This window comes from Danio rerio, chromosome 24, assembly GCF_052040795.2.
Source record: "Danio rerio strain M-AB ecotype USA chromosome 24, GRCz13ab, whole genome shotgun sequence".
NCBI lineage: Eukaryota > Metazoa > Chordata > Actinopteri > Cypriniformes > Danionidae > Danio > Danio rerio.
This window is the reverse complement of record NC_141044.1, coordinates 36,922,371-36,943,109: the sequence shown is the minus strand read 5'-3', so window position 1 is coordinate 36,943,109 and position 20,739 is coordinate 36,922,371. Positions and strand designations below refer to the sequence as shown.

General features: G+C 36.1%; 1 protein-coding gene and 1 long non-coding RNA gene across 3 annotated transcripts in view; one reads left to right on the top strand and one right to left on the bottom strand.

The window, feature by feature from the left end:
• dnah5l (dynein, axonemal, heavy chain 5 like) overlaps positions 1-20,739 on the bottom strand; it is a 123,631-nt gene that overhangs the window by 97,308 nt on the left and 5,584 nt on the right. For both annotated transcript variants that reach the window (XM_087309935.1, XM_087309934.1), the window contains exons 7-29: positions 20,117-20,188; positions 19,921-20,022; positions 19,010-19,196; positions 17,988-18,153; positions 17,781-17,874; positions 17,125-17,223; positions 13,728-13,909; positions 13,518-13,637; positions 13,228-13,429; positions 13,041-13,136; positions 12,734-12,901; positions 11,947-12,036; positions 11,690-11,845; positions 10,451-10,590; positions 10,064-10,215; positions 9,546-9,753; positions 8,476-8,563; positions 8,199-8,319; positions 7,926-8,092; positions 6,298-6,390; positions 5,844-6,047; positions 4,194-4,274; positions 2,656-3,060 (exon numbers count right to left, since the gene is read on the bottom strand). In XM_087309935.1, coding sequence (XP_087166061.1) covers positions 2,656-3,060; positions 4,194-4,274; positions 5,844-6,047; positions 6,298-6,390; positions 7,926-8,092; positions 8,199-8,319; positions 8,476-8,563; positions 9,546-9,753; positions 10,064-10,215; positions 10,451-10,590; positions 11,690-11,845; positions 11,947-12,036; positions 12,734-12,901; positions 13,041-13,136; positions 13,228-13,429; positions 13,518-13,637; positions 13,728-13,909; positions 17,125-17,223; positions 17,781-17,874; positions 17,988-18,153; positions 19,010-19,196; positions 19,921-20,022; positions 20,117-20,188 — 3,393 coding nt within the window. The remainder of the gene's footprint in view (positions 1-2,655; positions 3,061-4,193; positions 4,275-5,843; positions 6,048-6,297; positions 6,391-7,925; positions 8,093-8,198; positions 8,320-8,475; positions 8,564-9,545; positions 9,754-10,063; positions 10,216-10,450; positions 10,591-11,689; positions 11,846-11,946; positions 12,037-12,733; positions 12,902-13,040; positions 13,137-13,227; positions 13,430-13,517; positions 13,638-13,727; positions 13,910-17,124; positions 17,224-17,780; positions 17,875-17,987; positions 18,154-19,009; positions 19,197-19,920; positions 20,023-20,116; positions 20,189-20,739) is intronic.
• LOC147838083 (uncharacterized) lies at positions 1,648-2,409 on the top strand. Its single transcript, XR_015525418.1, has 2 exons — positions 1,648-1,928; positions 2,350-2,409. It is a non-coding gene; the product is annotated as an uncharacterized LOC147838083 (long non-coding RNA).

Genomic DNA, 20,739 nt, shown 5'->3' with positions numbered 1-20,739 from the left:
TCTAATATCCCGGTAGGGTCAGCGGTAAAGTTTTTTACCTGTGTTGTGATTGCCAGCAGCGTTTACTCCACTGGAGATTATTTGCAGTATTCTTACCAAACTACAACTCCCAGAACTCTTTGCACTCATCAAACCCCTGCCACAGCTGACAATAATCCAGACACTCACACACAGACACAGCTGTAGCTGTAGCTCATCTACACTGATTACATGGACTGTATATACCACTTACTTTCACTAAAACTTCTTTTTCTGTTACGATTGACGCTGGACAACAGACATGGGGATCCATGTGCAGTTTATTAACAAGAGAGTTGTGCAGGCAATGGTTACAAACAGGAACAAACAGCAGTATAAAAGTAGTCCAAAAAGCAAGGTCAAAAATAGGCGAAAGGTCGAAAACACCAAAAGACTAGACAAGGAACAAAAAAACGCTTCGTAATGTTAGCTAGGAAACAAGACTCGGCCAAGTCTTATGCTGTATTCACACCAGAAGCGGAACGCGCAAATAAATTGCGATATCCGCGTGTAAATAGATGCGTGAACATTTTGAGTTTACTCGCTTCATTCAATTCATTCAAATCAGCTTCATCTGCGCATCACATCCACTTCACAACAGACACAGATTCAAATCATGGGCAGGACATCTGTCTGTCTGGTGACTCTAGCTTTGTTGCTAAACGGTTAACATGGATTTTACTGAGAGAATAACTGTGTTTATGTGCTTTATGAAGGCTGAAAAACAGCGTTGATACGTTTGGGGCTGTGTCTGAGTCCACTAGATTCTTTTGAAAGTGCACCCAGCTCTGAGAGTTCATAAACTCCTCCAGAAAATGTACCTGGATGATGGAGGCCTTCAGCGGTGCTTCCGACTGAGCCGAGCTACATTTGATCAACTGTTGTCGGTGTCAGCAGGAGGATTTCCCCCTGGGACCCCAACAATGGGCGCTACGTCATAATCACACCCCTACAAGAGAAAGCTACTGATTGGTTAATGTATCAATCGCGCAAAACGCTCAACTTACGCCACGTCATTTGCAATTTGCGTATTGTGCCGCAGGATGTCTATTCGCGCCTTTGCATTGACTTGAGCAATTTATGCTTCTTCTGCATCTGTTGTGAACGCAGCACTTGTAAACGGGAGTGGTACATATAGTCCACAGGTGTCAAATCCAGTTCCTGGCACAGCTGACAATAATCCAGACACTCACGCTCGGCACAGTTTAGTTTCAACCCTAATTAAAAACCTGACTAAACTAATTGAGTCCTTCAGGCTTGTTTGAAACCTACAGGTAAGTATGTTGAAGCAGGGTTGTAACTAAACTGTTCAGAGCTGCAGCCCTCCAGGAACTGGATTTAACACCTGTGATATAGTCCATTTAATCAGTGGAGATGAGCTACAGCTGTGTCTGTGTGTGTCTGGATTATTGTCAGCTGTGACAGGGGTTGATGAGTGCAAAGAGTTCTGGGAGTTGGAGTTTGGTAAGAATAGCGAAAGTAATCTCCAGTGGAGAAAACACCCCTGTTGATCACAACAACTTGCCCCATTCAAAAACTAAATAAATACATAATAATAATAATAATAATAATTATAAAAATATTTTTTTAGCCACATTTTAAATAATGTGCCAAAACAAGCATTTTTTTCAACGAAGATTTTCTTTTTTTTTTAAATGACAAGCTTTAAAATATATAATAAACATGTAAATAAATTTTCATCGACATAAAAAAAATTAAGACACATTTAACATGATTTAAGACCTAAAAAGAAATTCTTTCAGTGAAGGCCTTAAACTTTTTTATTTGAAATTGAAGACATTTTAAGACCTTTAAGACTCCTTGATACTCTATGATTCTCTTAAAAAAATAAAAAATAAAAGCTAATATTCAAAGTCTGTGTGAACTGGAAGTTGCTGAGACTTATTTCAGTACACTGCAAAAAATGCTTTTCTTACTTAGATTTTTTGTCTTGTCCCAAATATCTAAAAATTCCTAAATCAAGAATAATTTTCTACACAAGCACAACATAGTGTCTTGTTTTGAGAAATAATATGCCAATATTAAGTGAGCTTTTCCTTAAAACAAGCAAAATAATCTGCCAATGGGGTAAGCAAAATAATCTTACGTCAAAAGAAAAAACAAGATTAATTTGCTTACCCCATTGGCAGATTATTTAGCTTGTTTTAAGGAAAAACTCACTTAATATTGGCATATTATTTCTCAAAACAAGACAATATGTTGTGCTTGTCAAGAAAATTCTTCTTGATATAAGAATATATTTCTTATATCTTGATATATTTAGACTAGAAACAAGACACAAAATCTAAACAAGAAAAACATTTTTTGCAGTGTATGCTAATATACTTCCAGTTGAAACAGAATATTGAGTAGGGTAAAGGCTTTCTTTGTGCACATCATTCCCTCATAGCAAACTAACAGTAAGATAGCCGTTGTTGAGAATACTTCAGCCGAAGCCATTAAACTGACATCATAAGAGAAAGACCGGTTAAATTAAATTAGAATAAATTTTGCCAAAACAAACATTATTTAGTGTATTAATTGTTCCTCTGATTAATTGTTAGCATAACAATGTGCGCTAGCTAAATAAACATTGTAAATTTTGCATTCACACAGACATTAAAACACATCCCTCACCATCACTTTAAGTTCCTTCCAAGCGTACACAACCCCATCAATCCTTTCTGCGTTTCCGTCATTGAAGAACAGATCGTGGCGATTCAGCAGGGCGAACGACTCCTCCACCGGCCCCATGATGGTTTCTATTCGTATCTCCTCTTCTCGTAACTCACGCAGGGCACCCATGGATTCCCTCACGTCATCCAGGTCAGAGATGGGCCTCTGTAGCTGCCTGTTCACCCCATCCACAAACGAACTAATCTCAGTCATACCCGCTGAGGCCTGCTGATTTAGAGCCGCCCCGAATGCACGTTTCCAGGTGTGACACTCTTGAATGAGGGACATTTTGAGGGACTCGGTTTCGAAGAGGATTGGGCCCACAGTGCATGTCTGAGGAAGCTCATGAATTTGGGTCTCATAAGCCTGGATAAGAGAAAGTCAGAATCACACAAGAGACAGTTCTCCAAAAATGTTACTTTTGTTTCCCTTGATATAAACCTTCATGAGTTTTTTTCTTCTGTTAAACACAAAAGAATGAATTGAAAATGATGAAAACCATTAACCTTCATAATATTTGTTTTTAATACTATGGAAGTCAATGGGCACAGGTTTTCAGCATTCTTTAAAATATCTTTTTTTTGTGTTCAATGCAAGACAGAAACTCAAAGGTTTGGAACCACTTGAGAGTGAATAAATAGTGAGTACGTTTACATAAAAAATGTTGGGTGAACTATTTAACCCTTCACGCATACAATCACACAGGTGTGATCGACATTGGACTGAAGCGTACAATCACACCGATGTGATTAGAATGCTCAGAGCGCAAGTCATCAACTGCTAAAATTCAAATCTGACGACGTGAGCTGAGGCACAGAAAGAGGTGTGGACAACTTCATAAATCACTATTTCTCAAATTTTTAAACTCAAATACAGCTGGGGATACTTAAATCAATGTGGCATAATTTTTGTGACACTATACAACAAATAATATTTTTACATTACCGTGAGGCTTGAGTTTAGGGCTGAGGTAGCGGTAGACGGCAATAACTAAATGCGTAATTTAATAAATAATATAAATACTTCTTGTTAACTTCCGATCGTAGCTGTATCCCTTGCTGTATCCTGTACCCTAGCTGCAACGACAGCACTCATTACCCATCATATACAAAAAATAATATGATCATTATTAAACTGTTTAAAAAAAACAAAATATATGTTTCACAATATAATTAGTACATTTGTCAATATTTACAGAAAAGGGCAAAAAGAAACTCTAAAAAAACAAAAACACTATATATATATATATATATATATATATATATATATATATATATATATATATATATATATATATATATATATATACATACATAGATCTTTAGGTGGATCATGTGATAAACTTGAAGCCTCTCCTCTGGATTTTAATGGATTTTAGGTAACGGTCACAAAAAAAACTCAGGCAGGTGGGTCAGCTGGAGTATTTAAAACTCACGCATGAAAGGGTTAAACCATAGGTGTTTGCAAAATTTGTTAAGCCTTGTTTAACAATTACGTACGGAATATAGAGATAGCTGGGTACTGAAATCTGCCAAAATTGGGTTGGTCTGCAAAAAAGCCTTCACCTGCTCTGCAGGGTCCTGGATAAAAGAAAAGCATAAGATGTCACACATGTTAATATCCTGATGCTACAACTTCATTTTATTTTCATGTCTAAAACATGTGTCCGTTTACTTTTAAGGTTTTATTACAAGCACTTATAAACTTTTAAATGCTAAAAATAAATGATTTGTGAATTTGCAGAAACATAGTAACAAAAAAAGAAAGCAGAAAGTATTTTTTGTGCATATAGTAATTTTTCTGACATGCGCCACGATGAAAATGAAAGGCAGTGAATATGTGACTATAGACCCTGTCACACAGTCATACCGGTAAATATTCGGAAAATTACCGGAACAGTTTTATGAGTAAATTTTTTAAAAGTGCTGTTGACACAGGCAAGGACATTCCGAATGTTCCGAAAAAACATTCACACATCCATTTCAAAATACCGATAAATTCTGACATCATTAACCAGAAATGAGCTATGAACGGCCGCACTTGTATTTGTAAACATAAAGGGAGTTACACGGTTGATAGTTTCACTAATATTTAAAACTTTAGCATTCATGTGGCTGCTTTTGTCCAAGAGACAGACCACATAACTATAGAAAAAAAAACATCCAAAGGCAGAGGCGCTAATCTAAGCTAGTTTTTTATTTTCTAAGGTAGAAACAGCTTTGTTTACACATTTGACTACATTACAAATGCTGATGATATGAAGGAACACTTTCCCATGTCAAAATGTACATTTAAGTGTGTGCTGCATATTTTTAAAACGAAAGTCTATCGATGGTATAAGCTACTAAAATCTGACTCACAGGAGCAAATCACGCAACTGAACGCAAAAGTTGCAGGTAAACTCACATCGATTTATCACAAGCATTTTATCGATCCTTATTTCCACAGTTAACACTAAGAAGTTACATAGAAACGTTATCTGACTAACAGGCAGCAGCTTAAAGTGTCTGGAAAAGTATTCAAAGGCGTTTATTTTCATAAACAGCGCAGATGTTAATGTGAGTGTTCTGATTGGCTGGAGTAGACGTCTCTCGTCAACGCGTATTAAATGTGAAAGTGCTCTTTACTGGCAATTTTCCTTCTCCGTGCACACAGAGCAGCATTCTGAGAAATTACTGGTAATGTTACATCTACTCTTTCCAGAAAAAGGTGGAACAAGTTTACTGGTATTTTTCAAAAAGGGCCCTGTTCACACATGACCCTTTTCTGCAAACCTGTTGGCAATGTTGCAGAAAAGTCTGTATGTGTGAAAAATGATTAATTAATGGAGCATGTTAGAGATATGTGTAAATGAAGACAGATGTGTAACTTTTTAGAGCCTACAAAAGCATTGTCATTGACTTGTATTATATAATTCACCAACTGTATCATATGTGCAACCACTGTATCAACAATCTTGGCACTGGAGCGCATGACATCGGGAACTTTTTTATATGGAGATTTTTATTAACTGCAGGCATCAAAAACACCAAGCACAGCAGGTGGTTAGAACATGAGTTGCCTGGGTGTCTCTCACTGCAAGAAATGTGTATGGTGTGATCGTTTACATTGACTATATGGATTTATAGGGTTGTTGTTTTTTTAAGTACCTGGTTCCACAAGGATGAAAACTGAGACAAATCCTTCAGGATGTCCCCAGCATCTGCTTTCAGGGAGGACACCAAAGGGACAAGCTGGGAGAGAGACTTATTCACATCCTTATGCTCTGTCACATGTCTGTCCAGAGACCTCAGCAGGATTGGTTTAGAGACCACCGTTTCGTCTCCATGCTCTCGTGCTGCTACCTGCTCTGCCTGTGAAGTCACAACACTTCTACTGTCAACTAATGTCAACTAAGCACTAACAAGTTTATAAATCGTCTGTGGCAGCCCATTAATTACCACATGATAATTTTGATGATTTTTGATGATATTTTGACCCTCATGGTATAGAAACAAGAACACTTTTAATGTACAGTAATTTACCTTGCAAGTAAAAATAGTAGTCTGAGGAAATGTGCAGTATTGATAAGCTTAATATATTTGGATTCTTTAATTCTGTTACCTGCAATTGATCTTGTTGTAAATGGAAATAGTTCCAAAGTGGAATGTCCTTTGCCATAGAAAGCACCATGTTTACACCTTTATTGAGTATGCCCTGCACAAAAACAAATAAGCTTTAGGAATTGTAAATCTCATGAAATTGAAAAGCAAAATAAACCACATATTATTCTCATATTATCAATCCGTGTCTGTGTTTATGCATAGAACAACTACTAATACTGCCCAAAAGTTAAATTTTTTTTTTTAAATTAGCCTTGTAAGCTCACAGAGACCTGTATATATTTGATCAAATATAAATTACAAAGTTAAATTTTTTACATTTGTCTCCTGTCGTCAGCTTCATGATCTTTAAGAGTTATTTGTGGAAACTATGATACTTTTTTTAATGAATAGGAAGTTTATCAAACAACTAATAAGAAAATTAATTGTAAAATAACTGCATATATTTAAATCAGAAATCCTTTGTAAAATATACTGTCAAGCCTGAGGGTGCTTTCACACATGTGAATTGATTCAGTTGTTCCGAAACAGAGATTACAATTGTTACATTGTTGCTCTTTGCTCTTGGAGCGGTTCGCTTTCACGTTGCAAAGTTTCTAATCGGACCTAAAGAGCTAAAACAAGTCACATGCGAGTAAACTCTCCTCACATTGGTCAGAGTGTCAGGGTTTATTTTGCAGCGTCCCGCTAAGCTGTCAGGAGAGGTGGTGGTTTGATGGTGATTGACAGGGTGCGCGCAAGATGTGTCTGAGGAGAGATGTGGTGGGGAGGGGTGAGAAGGGTGCGCGACGTAGCCTATTCGAGGACCGGGAGGGAGATGCGAGATTACCGGGAGATCATCACTCGTTTGCGGGTATCCGGAGACTCGCAAAACTTCCCGCCATACTCATAATTCTCTCTTCATATAGCCGTATGCCTATTACATATCCATAAAACACTGTGATATAACCGCGCTCGGATCAAATCACTTTCTCACTGTAATCGAATCACTCCAGGGTTCGTTTCAATCGAGCCGAGACCACCTCATTCAAGCGATCTCGGAGCGATTACTTTGGCACAGAACAGAGTGCGATGGCCCTGTTCACATATGCCAAACGAACCGCGCTAACTGGGCAATCGAGACACGTTCCGAAACAAAAGTGTAGGTGTGAAAGCACCCTGAAATCATTCATACCCCTAGCATATAGTTGTTTAATTGTAAATAAAAGCCGTTGGCCCCTAAAGCCTAGTCGTTAGGGGCACCGACATACAGCACCTTGGTGATCATGGCGACCTGAGTTGGATACCCGGCTTAAGGTCCTTTATTGACCCTACTTCTCTCTCTGCTCCAAATGCTTACCTGTCTGTAACCTCAACTGTCCTATCTCAATTAAAGGTGAAATGTAAATAAAAGCTGGGGAATTACTTTTTATTTTCACAGAGAAACATGTGTCATTTTCGATAATAAAATCTTGCTGGTTGAATAAAAGTAACTCTAAGTCAGAATTTGAATAATTTTGGGCTTGACTGTACATGTCTTTACACATTTGCTGAAGAAAACTAACAAAAATCATCCTGACCTCATTTGTTTAAAGAAGTGTAAGCATACTTTAAAATCTGATGTTGTACTCGTTATTTTCACATCAGTACCTGTATGTGCTCAAAACTTGGTCTGAAGACAATGATGGGAATGGCTAGCTCAACAGAAACCCTGAAAAGAGGAACCTGGATGGTAGCTCCACTTGGAGATGAAGAACGATATGAGGAGCTCGCAGCAAGCAGACGACGATGCAAAGCATTTAAAGAAGATTTGGTAGCTTTCAAATAAAAAGGACAATTACATTAAAGAGTTACTCTGAAGTAACACAAATATTTTTTAAAATTCTCCATATTTAGACGAAAGTGATTCCATTGCATGTATACCTGTGACCAGGGCTTCTGTGTTCCTTTGACACAACTGCCCCATCATTATGTAGAAAGCACACGGCAGGCATTGTAGACAACGTGTCATCTGCTTGGCGTCAGGATGCAGACAACTGCATTTCTGTGCATTAAAATGAGTCAAACAAAAGATTGTAAAGCGCTTAGGGTTATTTAAATAAATAGTATAAATAAGGACTATATAAATAAGTAACAACATACTAAAATTTACTACACACATTACTTTACACACATTGTAATCAAATAAATTGATAATCACCTTCAAGTTGACTCTTTCTGAGGGTTTCAGCATTCTGTTCAGCTCCTCGGCTATCTCTAACATTGAGCGCTCCACCTGCTGACTTGCACTTAAACAGAAATAATAATAATAATAAAATGTATTTATATAGCGCCTTTCCAGAGCTCAAGGACACTTTACAAGGAATGCAACAAAAAGATAAACAAACATACATGAAGTCAAATAGAACAAACTGGAATTACACAAACAAGACCTAAGAGACATATGAGCAGAGTGGAGGTGGATAAGATAAAGTAGTCAGTTTGGCAGATCAGAAGCGAAGCATTTAGAAAATAAGTGAGTCTTAAGTAAGGAATTAAATTCAGAGATATTATTAGCAGAGAGGAGTGAACGTGGTAGAGAGTTCCAGAGTTTGGGTGCAATAACACTAGATGGTCTGCCCCCCATTGAAGAGAGGCGGTACCGAGGGACAGCGAGAAGGCCAGAGTCAGCCGAACGTAAAGAGCGAGTTGGGGTGTAGGGGACTAGCATGTTGCAGAGATAGGAGGGTGCTAGGTTATTTAAGGATCTAAATGCAAGGAGGAGAATTTTGAATTTAATGCGGAATGCAACCGGGAGCCAATGGAGATCGTACAAGCATTACTGGATCTGTAGTGACAACAGACCGCAAAGGATGATGGCCATGCCTAGGCTGACAGGAATTGTAGTTCCCGCTACCTCCCGTTCGCTTTATTCGCCTAAGCAAACTTTTTTCAGAAATAGTTTAATTGAGTCATGCGCCTACGGTAATATTGAAAAAAATTACTATTGCGGTATGACGGTATTTAGAATATTGTTACATCCCTAATACATATACATATATATATATATATATATATATATATATATATATATACATATATATATATCGTATATATCATATATATATCGTATATATCATATATATATATATATTTATTTATTTATTTATTGGTTTTGATTTCTTTAGTACATATTAAAAGCCCCTGAAATCAACAAAGACAGTGTTTTTTAAAAAAATTTTGTCTCTTTTGACCATATCATTTATAACATATTTTAAAATTGTCACTCACACTTTCAGCGTTTCTCTCTCAGTGCTGATGGTGGCCGCTGTATGAGTAAGAAACATCTCGGGTGTAACTGGTTCATTTCCTGGTAGTGTCAGCAGTGTGGTCGAACACATGGACTCTAAGGTATGATTAATCCGACAATCCAGGATATCTGTAACCACCTTCAGTACTTGCTCCAGCTCTTGTAATGCCTTGTACACACAACCTATGACTGAAAACATTGAGGTAAGATTTAATACATACAGAAAAACACAATAACGTAGGATTAGACATTGAATGGAATTAATCTCCAAAAGATATTTGCAAAAGATGACACAATGTCATGTGTAGTGCCGGTCTCTTCCTACACAAGTTAATGTGCTCTTTGCTGTGTAAATAGCCTCTGTAAATGCTTTGCAAACCAAAATGAATGTATGAATTAGAATCTACTGTATGATGAAAGGTTTCATGGCAATAACCCCTTAATTTAATTTATCTAATATTTATTACTTTTGCAATTTATATAAAGTTATATTTATTACAATAGTCAATATTGAGAGACGTCCATGAAAGAATGGTCAGCCCAGGGGACAGAGCAGTCTCCACAGATCTGATGAAGGGCTTCATCGGGGACTTTAATACACCTGGTATCTTCTTGACGACTGCATGAAACTCTTTCAGCATCATCTGTAATCTAGGACCATTAAAATGGGTTAATAAAAGTTACTGATAAAAGCTTATTCACTTCACACTTCAATTTAAAGCAATAATTTATGTCTCTCTTATAGCTTTATGAGATGGTTTGCTGTCTTTTGCCATCATGCATTACTCATCATAACATTTTCAGAAGTAACTATACATGGTACACTAACCATTACTATACGATCATTGTAATGTTAGTTTAGGCTACATATCTTTTGTGGACTCACTTGTAACGGTACTCTTTTAGCTGTGGTTCTTTGGCAGCCATGTCATGGATACCATCAGGTACAAGAGCACCCAGTTTATACATGTTATTTGCCTCTTGCAACACCTCCAGGACCAGAGGATCAAGATTTACATAGAACTCCTAAACAAAAATGATGTAGGATTAATAGGAGCAAGATAATTTTGATAATTATTTTGTTTTTGTATGTTGCAACTCAGGCTCATTGTGAATATGTACCCCTGTATAGATTTTGGGAGAGTGTAAATTATGTACCCAGGGGTATGTATGACTGCATTTAGTCTTTAAAATGAACGCTTCAGGGCAGTATGATGCAGCCGTCGGCTTCTGTTTCTTTTCACGCCACCAGCTGACAGCTTACAGTACCTCCGTGTGGACGGCTTTTCTGCTGTTACCAGTTTGCCCAGTGGATTGCCGTGTACGTCGGCAGACTTGGGAGGTAGAGCGCAGTTGAGTTCGGCAAGGTTTGAGGTTTGAGTTTAGCGAAGAATGGTTACAATAACAGGGTGAGAACGTGATAAGATCTAAAAACTTGGTAAAAAATAAAATAAAATCAGTAGAGGGCTTTTCTTGTCTGGATTGCTTTTGAAAACACTGTCGGTTGGGTTTAAGGAAGGATGTTGGTGGGTCATTCAGTCGGTCGGTCGGGTCTGTCAGTAGCTACTGATGGAGCAGGCGTGAATGGCAAGAAAGAAATTTAAGATCTAAAAAAACATACACAGCAGCTTCTGGCGTATTCACGAAAACAAAAACTGCAAAAAAATAAATAAAATAAAAAAGTATCTCCTGGGACATATTTTGCACTCTACAGTAATGTATACAGGGCTTGGGTTGTGTATATTGGTGTGAGTATACAGTATGTGTTTCCTACATAATGGATTAAAAAAAATTTCTGCAATTAATTGTTAATAGATAATCATCATAACCTTGCAAAATAATTACTTCATTTGTCATACAACCTGAAAACAAATAACTTTCTATATAACTTTTCCAGCCTTTGAAATGCTTTTGTAGCTTTCTCCTAACCTGTGCCTTTCTACATCTTTATCCCAAAGGTCTTTTATAAGAGAGGTGTAATGTGAGTAGAGGTATAGATTTTCACAGGCTTTGATGGTTTCCTAAGGCATTTAAATATAAAACTACTAATTAAGCTGCATACATTCACAATGATCCATTATGGCAGAAAATAATAATACAATTGAATAAAAAAATAGATGTGAACCTTGGTTGTTGGGTGTCTGGTCAGCAGCGAAGCATTGAGACCAGAGAGTCCCAATTCCACACCTTCAACCCAAGCTTTTTGATGTATCATTTCATACTCCAGGAGAACCGCAGCGAGTCTGTTGTATGACCGAATAATCTTCCTCCTGTCTGGCATCTAAAAGGCAAGACAAATTATTGTGCTGATCTGTGTTTATCTACTGATATATATAAAAATATTGAGTTAGATATATATAAAAATACTGTCTTATAAATCACCTGCAAAATGTCCAATTTGTCTTTTAGAATTTGCATGGGCAACTCAATTTTTTTAAACAGATGCTTTGACCATTCAATTTTGCCAGCCAACTGCAACAACAAACATTTAAATATTAAAGTTGTTTTCATTCAAGATGCAAAACTGGAATGTTGCAAAAAACATTTGTGAATAACACACCTTTTCCAACCAATGAGTCAAAAAAAAAACTAAATCATAACGTCCTTATAAACTGGCGTCAAATATCCAAAAGAAAAATGACCTGTCAGCCTCTTCTCCTACATAATACATTTTTTGAAGATCTTAGAAGACGAAATGCAATGAACACGCAGTGGATTTTGGTGCTTTTGGAGACAAGAGATGCTCAAGACAGTTCTGGACCACTGTGATGACGGACTTTGGCTAAGGGATTGTAGAATGACCAAAGCAACATTTCAGATGTTGTGCAATGTGGTCGGTCCACTGGTTTGTCCATTAAAGCCTTACCATTGCTGTCATTTCTAATATCACATGATGATTTTTTTTTAATCACATGCTGGAACGGTTATAATTTATAGTTTATGCATATTAAATTCAACATTTAACTTCTTATCGGATAAAAAGTTGATCCTACTCAATTGTGCGTATAAGTTTTTTAAAATGTATGCATATCTTGGCATTTCCATTTTTTGTGTAATATTCAAAAATGTGTATAAAAACATGGATGGAAACATACTGCTTATTTGTGTTCCATATTCTCTTCTTTGTGCATAAAATAAAGCTGAATAGTTTATATAACAGGCAACTTACAGGGGTTAGTTGTGAAACGGGATTGTCCTTTTCTTTTTGGTAGCATTTGCGCACAAACTCAAGGTCACATTCGTAGCGTTGCAGAACTACCATGTACTTCTGGTTGAGGTCCATTTGTCTGCCCACACCGTTCTCAAATTTGGACAACAGCTCAAGGACCTGTTCAGTCTGTGGGTGAAATCAATAATATGGACTTTTTCAGTGTAGGAGAAATATATTTGTTTATTATATCAGTCATGACCTGTAATGAACAGATCAGTCTTTCAAGTGTCAGCCCACTAATGGTATATTTGCAAAATGCCCTTACAGTGAGTGGTCGTTGAAGCCATGTGTCAATCAGTGCATCAACAGACTGATAAAGCACCTGGATTTGATTTCGGAACTCGATGTAATCATTGTCAAACTAAAAAAAAGCATTAAATAAATAAATCATATGAGAGATGGCTCAAGTCAAACATACAAATCAAACAATAAAAATGAATGCGCATTCTAACCTCTAATTTGCGATGGTCAAGCACATTGTAGGTCTTGGATTTGATGGTGGACACAATGTTTTGGTAGCGCATGTATATTTTCTCAACACCTTCAAATTTCATAAACTGCAGACCTGAAAAATCTTCAAGAGTCGTGGCCATGTCTGTTATCTTCTCCAGACGTTTGCAGAATGTGTCAAACTTTCCGAAGATGTAGTTTTCACTAGTGACATAACACATAAGAGCTGAGTTACTAAAGTAAATATGGTCACTTCAATTTCAACTTGACTTTAAAGCCCTGATTGACAGACCTTAATTCTAATTGGCGTTCATGAGGGTTCTGCTGTATTTTCTCCTTCATTTGGTGGAAGCATTGCTGGTACTCCTGGTTCAACTCAATACATTCTTTCATCCTCTTGAGCAATTCCTTTCTAAAATTGCAATAGGGATCAACGCATTATGTCTGTTAGCATTTATAAACAGTTCTAAAGAGCTTTAGCTGCATCTTACGTAACACTGACCTGTCCAACTCCCAGACTTTCGTCACCCCCTGGCAGAGATAAGCTTTGGAGGTGGTTACCATTTGATTCGTGACTTTCACAAAGAGCGATGTCATGTGTTCGGAGGTGTTGTAAAATTGAGACACTCTATGAATCATGTGTATGCTGTTCATCAGTTTGGGAATGTGTTTCAGCATGGAGGTCTGCAACAGACAATCAAAATATCCATACATTAAGTCGCATCAAGCTCACTCTCACAGACACACAAACACTTTAGTTTGCTGTTGTACTCCATGTAAAATCCAGAAACTAATCTTTTCTTTTGCACAGGTTTATTTAAAGAGTTTATGGTGCCAACTGATGACCAACAGTAAAAATTACAAGTTTGAGCTCTTCCCAGCAGGGAAAACCTCCAACGATCAAGAATGCATAACCATATGAGCTGCGTCCCAAATCGCATACTTATGCACTATTATACACCATTTTGTAGTATAAATAGTGTAAGTAGTGTGTTCACACTGAAAACTCTAAAAAGAATAAGTGCACTTTAATTACCCGGATGATGCACTCATTCAGCTGCTAAAATTAAGTGTGTAATGATGGACACTTCACGCACTCAACGACCGCAGGTTTGCTTACATAGCAGAAGGGGCGGAGCTATCGAATGCGCATGTTAAATAACTTTATTTATTTTGGATGGTGAAAGCAAAATTCTCCTACGACAGAGATTATAGCGCCTCCCGATGGTAAATGCGGCAATACTCACGGCAGGTATTATTTGATAATTCGGTCGTTTATTTCACTGATTTGGCAACCGTCAAACGTCATCAGGGAAACGGTTTGAATTTCCGCTTAGTAAAAAAACATTAGTGTGCCATTTGGGACGCCACTACATACATATACTATCCTTCTGAGTGTGTAAGTGCATAAGTACATAGTGCATAGTGTGCCATTTGGGACGCAGCTATGGTGTCATGGCTTTGCAATCAAAAAATGTGGTTATAATGGAAGTCAATGAATCAGAAACAGCCTCAAATATTAAAAAAGGGAGATTTTTTTTAATCCTGCACAAAAACTAACAACGCATCAAAGGCAATGTTATTACCATAGACTGTAATAGAAATGGATGTAGTATCTGTGACATATCACCCATAGGTTTCTGAAAAGTGCAAATAAAGCTGCAAGTAGGCGTGGCCAACCGTCGCCATTTTGTTCACGTGTCATCACACCAATGGGGGGGGGACCAAACAAGGGCAAAGAGATACAGATGGCTGCTAGCATTTTGCTTAGACAGGTATTCTTTGGGAGAAACTCTTAACACTACATTACCTGTGACTTATTTGGGTTCTGACCACATAAGCAGAGTTGTGTACTTTATCAGAAAAGTGTTTAGTCTTTTAAAAACACTGTTGTAATAGATTGAGCCACTAATCATTGCTTTTATGACCTTTTTCTACAGAAGGAATACGCAAATTACTTCCAAAATCTTCAAATATAGGCTGTGTTAGTGAATGCAAGGCTAGTGTTGAAATCCAGGCATAACACTGTATGACAGCGTTTCAGATGACTGTTCTGTAGTCTACAGCTAGTCAATCTCTCAGATTCTGGAGTGCATTACAGGTCTAAAGACAATTATAAATGATGAATTATCTTAAATAAAACTAATATATAGAGATGATATACAAGTATATACAGTAAATTCACTCACCTGGGAAATGGAGGCCACGTGAATGGTTTGTGAGCACAATTAAGTGCACACAGCATGGTATATCATCTAATAATTGTAGGAAATAAATCCAAAAGGCAAACGACTGTTTGAAGCCACATAAAACAAAACAAAAATATGATGTACATGCGGAGCTCAGCAGCTAATCAGCCGGAATCAGCTGAGGTGACATGACGGTGACCAGCGAGACCTAGCTGTCACTCAAGCGGCCATGCCCCTAATTATGCAGACTTATTATAACCTAATAAATATGAAACGGATGAGTTATAGAAAAAAATTCACCCCTCTCACAGTTGTCATGAAGAGTAATATTAGCTATATGAACCAAAACCATCTTTTGTACCAGGCTGTAAACATGTTATTATCAGCTTTGAAATTGGCCAATTTAGCATTGCAGTCAGTGAACATCTGGAGATCCTGGACCCAGCCCCCAAAAGGGAGTCGATGAATTGCAGTTTCAGTTACTTCCATATTGGCTTCACGAGGGTGAGCGGGATGTTGCGGCTTGGTTATTACTAATCTTTCATGTGAACAAGACTGAGATAAAAGGTAAAAAAAAAAAAAAAAAAGTCCAATCCACAATTACTTTTTATATTAAAAATTAGTCTTTTTGTGTTTTTTTCACCAAATCAGTGACATCATTTATGAACTTGGCAATTAAAGTGTCAAAATTCTGTTTTGATCAGGACTGAGGTTGATTAACATCTGATACATTTTTACAGCAGTTTAATTTAATTCAAATCAAATCAGGCCTTTATTTGTCACTTCGTATAGTGAAATTGAACCCCCCCCCCCCTTCCCCCCGACCATACACAAACATCACAATTTTCAGGGGAAGGCAGGTCACAGGAGGTAGCATTTAAAAAGGGAAGTAAGACAAATCTGGAGAGTTAGGCCAAAAAAAAACACCCTCTCAGCTTGCTCTTGATTTGTTCAAAGTGAGAACAGGGAGAAAAACACAGCCCAATCTTAGCATAAGCACACCGGCAAGACACAACATTGACACCGGGGATGGGACAGGGGATTTTGAAACAATTCGATGAGTGCGGGCAGCCAACTGGTCCAGCAGCCGTTTGTGTCGCAGGGGCACAATTCCACATTTTGGAAGAGCACTTTCTATCCAAGACTAAAAAGGGCATGTGCACTCCACAGGTTGAGCCCAATGTGTGCACGTGCCTGATTTTTATGAATTATGCAAAGCTATTTACTAGGTTTGCAATTTTGAGTTTGGCATTTTACCATTATTTAACACTCTAAAAAAGCATGTCTGGACTCTTTTTGTACCTGTTTCGTTAGTATATTACACAGATTATATCACCCGCACAACTTTCCCATCCTATTGCACTTAAATGGGATTACCTATTAATCAGCTATCATGCTTATTAGCCCTGTTTTATAAATATTACTCAATATAAAAGCTTCTAATATTATTTTTTATATTTCATAATGTGACACTCACACAAAAGTGGCTGAATAAAGGCACTCTTGGTTACAGAACTTTTTTTGTCTTTTTTTTTACTGAAGAATGTATCAGTTTGGTTTCCCAGAGATGGGTTGCGGCTGGAAGGGCATCCGCTGCGTAAAAACTTGCTGGATAAGTTGGCGGTTCAATCCGCTGTGGCGACCCCAGATTAATAAAGGGACTAAGCCGACAAGAAAATGAATGAATGAATGTATCAGTTTGGAACTTACCGGAGTGCTTTTTTCCAAAAGTTCAAAGAACTTGTCAAGGGTAGATAAATATTTCACATTATCTTTAGCCTCATTGGCTACAATTGTAATACTGGCATCCTATAGATAAAAAAGGCATAATAAAAACATGTCAGTCTGTTAATAAGTGCACAATAAAATACAAATATTATTATGAAAAACAAAATTACAGCATTCTTTGATAATGCATGTCTATTGTAATGAGTTTAATATATGTTAATATTAAATTATAGCTTACTCAAAAATAAAAATGCACTCATCATTTATTCACCCTAGGATGGTTTTAAACCATTTTGAGCTTAATTTTATGTTGAAAATGTTAGAAATTTGGATCCTTTGACTTCCACAGTAGGTAAAACTAATTCTATGGAAGTCAACGGTTACAGGTTTCCAGCATTTTTAAAATAACATCTTTTGTGTTCAAGAAAAGACAGATTTGGTACAAATAAAGGGTGAACAAATGATGACAAAATTTTCATTTTGGGTGAAATATGCCTTTAATTAGGAAAACCCTTGTGAATAGACAAGATGCTTTTTGAATCAGAATTGTGTGGTATTTTTAATGAAAAATTTAGATTTTCAAATATGGCATTACATCATGTAATACATATTACAGCACAAAGCGGAACTGAACTGACCAGTTCTTTCCATTTGCTCATTGTCTTGGACTTAGCTGCATGCAATATGCCAATAATCTTCTTCACATAGGGATCCTTGATTTCATCCATAAGGCTAAAAACAAACACAAATACACATTTAATAAATGTGTGTTGGATGTATAAACACTGGATTAAATATGAGTCATGGAGTAACTGAAGAAAAATACACTTTTGAATATATGGTACCTGCAGAAGGTGATCATTCTGCGCTTCCAGTGCGCCAACTCTGCTGAAGGTCCAATATCATCCGATTCTCTCCTAATGCGTTCACTCTCTGTCAACACTTGCTCGATCTGCTTGGCCCAGTATACCAGCACTGCTTCCAGATCTTCAACCAGCTCTGAGTTATTAGCTTAAACCCAAAAATGGGGGGAAAAAGTTATGAGATAGTAATTATAAAAAAAATATATGTAAATAAACAAATTTGTTATATTTTACATATTTTTACATATTTATATATATATATATATATATATATATTATAAATATTATATATATGTTTTATAAATATTATATGTTTTATATAAAACAAAAAATTATATAACAAAATAATGAATGAATAAATGAAATAAAAGGAAATGGAATTAATAAAAAATTCATAATAAAAAATAAACTAAAATAATGAATGAATGATTGAAGTAAAATCAAATGGAATGAAAAAAAATTATAATAAAAAATATAACAAAAAATTAACTAAAATAATGAATGAATGAAATGAATTAAAATAATAATAAATATATATATATACATATTTATATATATATATATATATATATATATATATATATATATATATATATATATATATATATATAATGAATGAACGAACGAACGAACGAACAAACGAACGAACTAACTAACTAACTAACTAACTAACTAACTAACTAACTAACTAACTAATTAATTAATTGAAAAAAATTGAAAAAAAATACTAACAGAAAATGAAATAAAAAAATGAATGAATGAATTAAATAAAATTAAATGAAATAAAATAAAATAAAAAATAAATAATAAAAATAAAATAAAATAATAACAAAATAATATTAAAATAAAATAATGAATGAAGTAAAATGAAATGGAATTAAATAAAAAATACTAACAAAAAATAAAATAATGATAGAATGAATATATACATGAAATAAAATGGAATAGAAAATGCTAAATATTATATATTTATTTATTTATTTTTTTATTTTATTTTTTTGTACCTGCATAGCTATAGTCTTCAGGCTTCTGTATGTGACTTAGATCAGGGGCTGATGGGATGTGATGAAGCTTAAACTTTTCCTCCATGTTCCTCATCACTGAAGAGAGGGTGAAAGTGAACTTATCCACAGATCTCAGGAAGTTTTGCACATCTGGGTTCATTTGGCCATCTTTTATAGCTCCCCAGTCCTGAAGAAAAGGTGTGAATAATATATTTGTTTTAGTTCTGGTTCTTCTGCTAGTAGTCTAGCATTTCTTTTCGCACTGTAACTTCACTAATGCTGATAAATGTGCTTTGTCATTAATTGTCACAAACCTGTCCTTTAATGAGGCTTTGTATTAATATTGGAAATTTATGGGGGATTTGACAAATGTTTGTGTATGATCTATATTTTTTTATTATAAGTGCATATATCAAAGTCAAAGTCAAAGTCAGCTTTATTGTCAATTCAGCCACATGTACAAGACATACAGAGAATCGGAACTGCGTTACTCTCAGACCCCAGGTGCTTAACATTAATATAAAATATATATATATAAAAAATAGTAGAGTTTAAGAAAAAGAAAATTTACAGTATATACAGTATATATTTTACACCAATCTGGTACTGAACTTTGTTTACAGTAATCTGATCAAGTGATTAAAATGCATTAAAATGTATCACATGTGGACACTTGAGTTCAGATTCCATCAAGCTCTACACCACTTTTTTCAAAGTGTGACTTACTACTTTGAGTACCACTGATTGAGAAGCCCCATGTTGATGAATGAACCATTAAGTTTAAGCTGCATTTAACGTCTCTTACATCAGTGATTGGATTGACAGAAACTCATCTTAATACCAGAAGTAAATGGAGCCATTAATGATTTCCCAAGCATCATTTATGAAATTCACTGAATCATATAATATACCTCCTGCGACTTGAGGGCTTGGTTCATGACTTGAGTCAAAAGAAACTCCAGATTGTGCAGGATACTTGACTCTGAGCAGTCAAGCATTCCAAAATTCACCTCCTGCAGTGAATGACATAAGACAATCAAATACTTATAGATGGTACCAACATGGCCAGTTACAGTCATAAACTCTCTCTCACACACACACACTGACCTGGGATATGTTTGTAGTTGTTATGGCCTTGTCTGTGATTCTCAAGAAAAACAAACACTGTCCAGTAAGAGCCTGCAATCAGTGAAGAGTAATGTTGTTCATTGTTTCTCTCCAAAGCAACAGGCATATTTGATACTTGGTCACTGGGCATTTAGAACATGCTGTCCATCCAAAGCTACTTAAACAGCATAATTATATGACTGGAACAACCTGTTTCCTCATCATTTCAGGCTTCAGTGTTACATGATTCTTTAGAAAGTGCTGCAGTTAAATTATTCCCACTGCACAGTTTGTTTTAGTTTAGTTTTTTTCCCTCAGAATTCTTTAAAGGATTGAGAATTTTGATGGTAATGCTTTTATTAAAAGAGTGCCTGTAATGGCAGTGCTTATGGCCTTGATATGCCAATGATAATAATAAAAAAACTACTCATTGCAGATTGAAAGCAACTGTGATTAATTGTGTAATTGCCATTAATGCTCGGTTTGGGACTTGTGGAGCTGCGCATCGATGGATTTGCTCTTCAGTGTTTGGACTTTCAGTACTGACATTGGAACCACACTGAACTAAACCAAACTGAACTTCAACACTGAAAACTAGACTGACACAGTTTACATTTACTAGA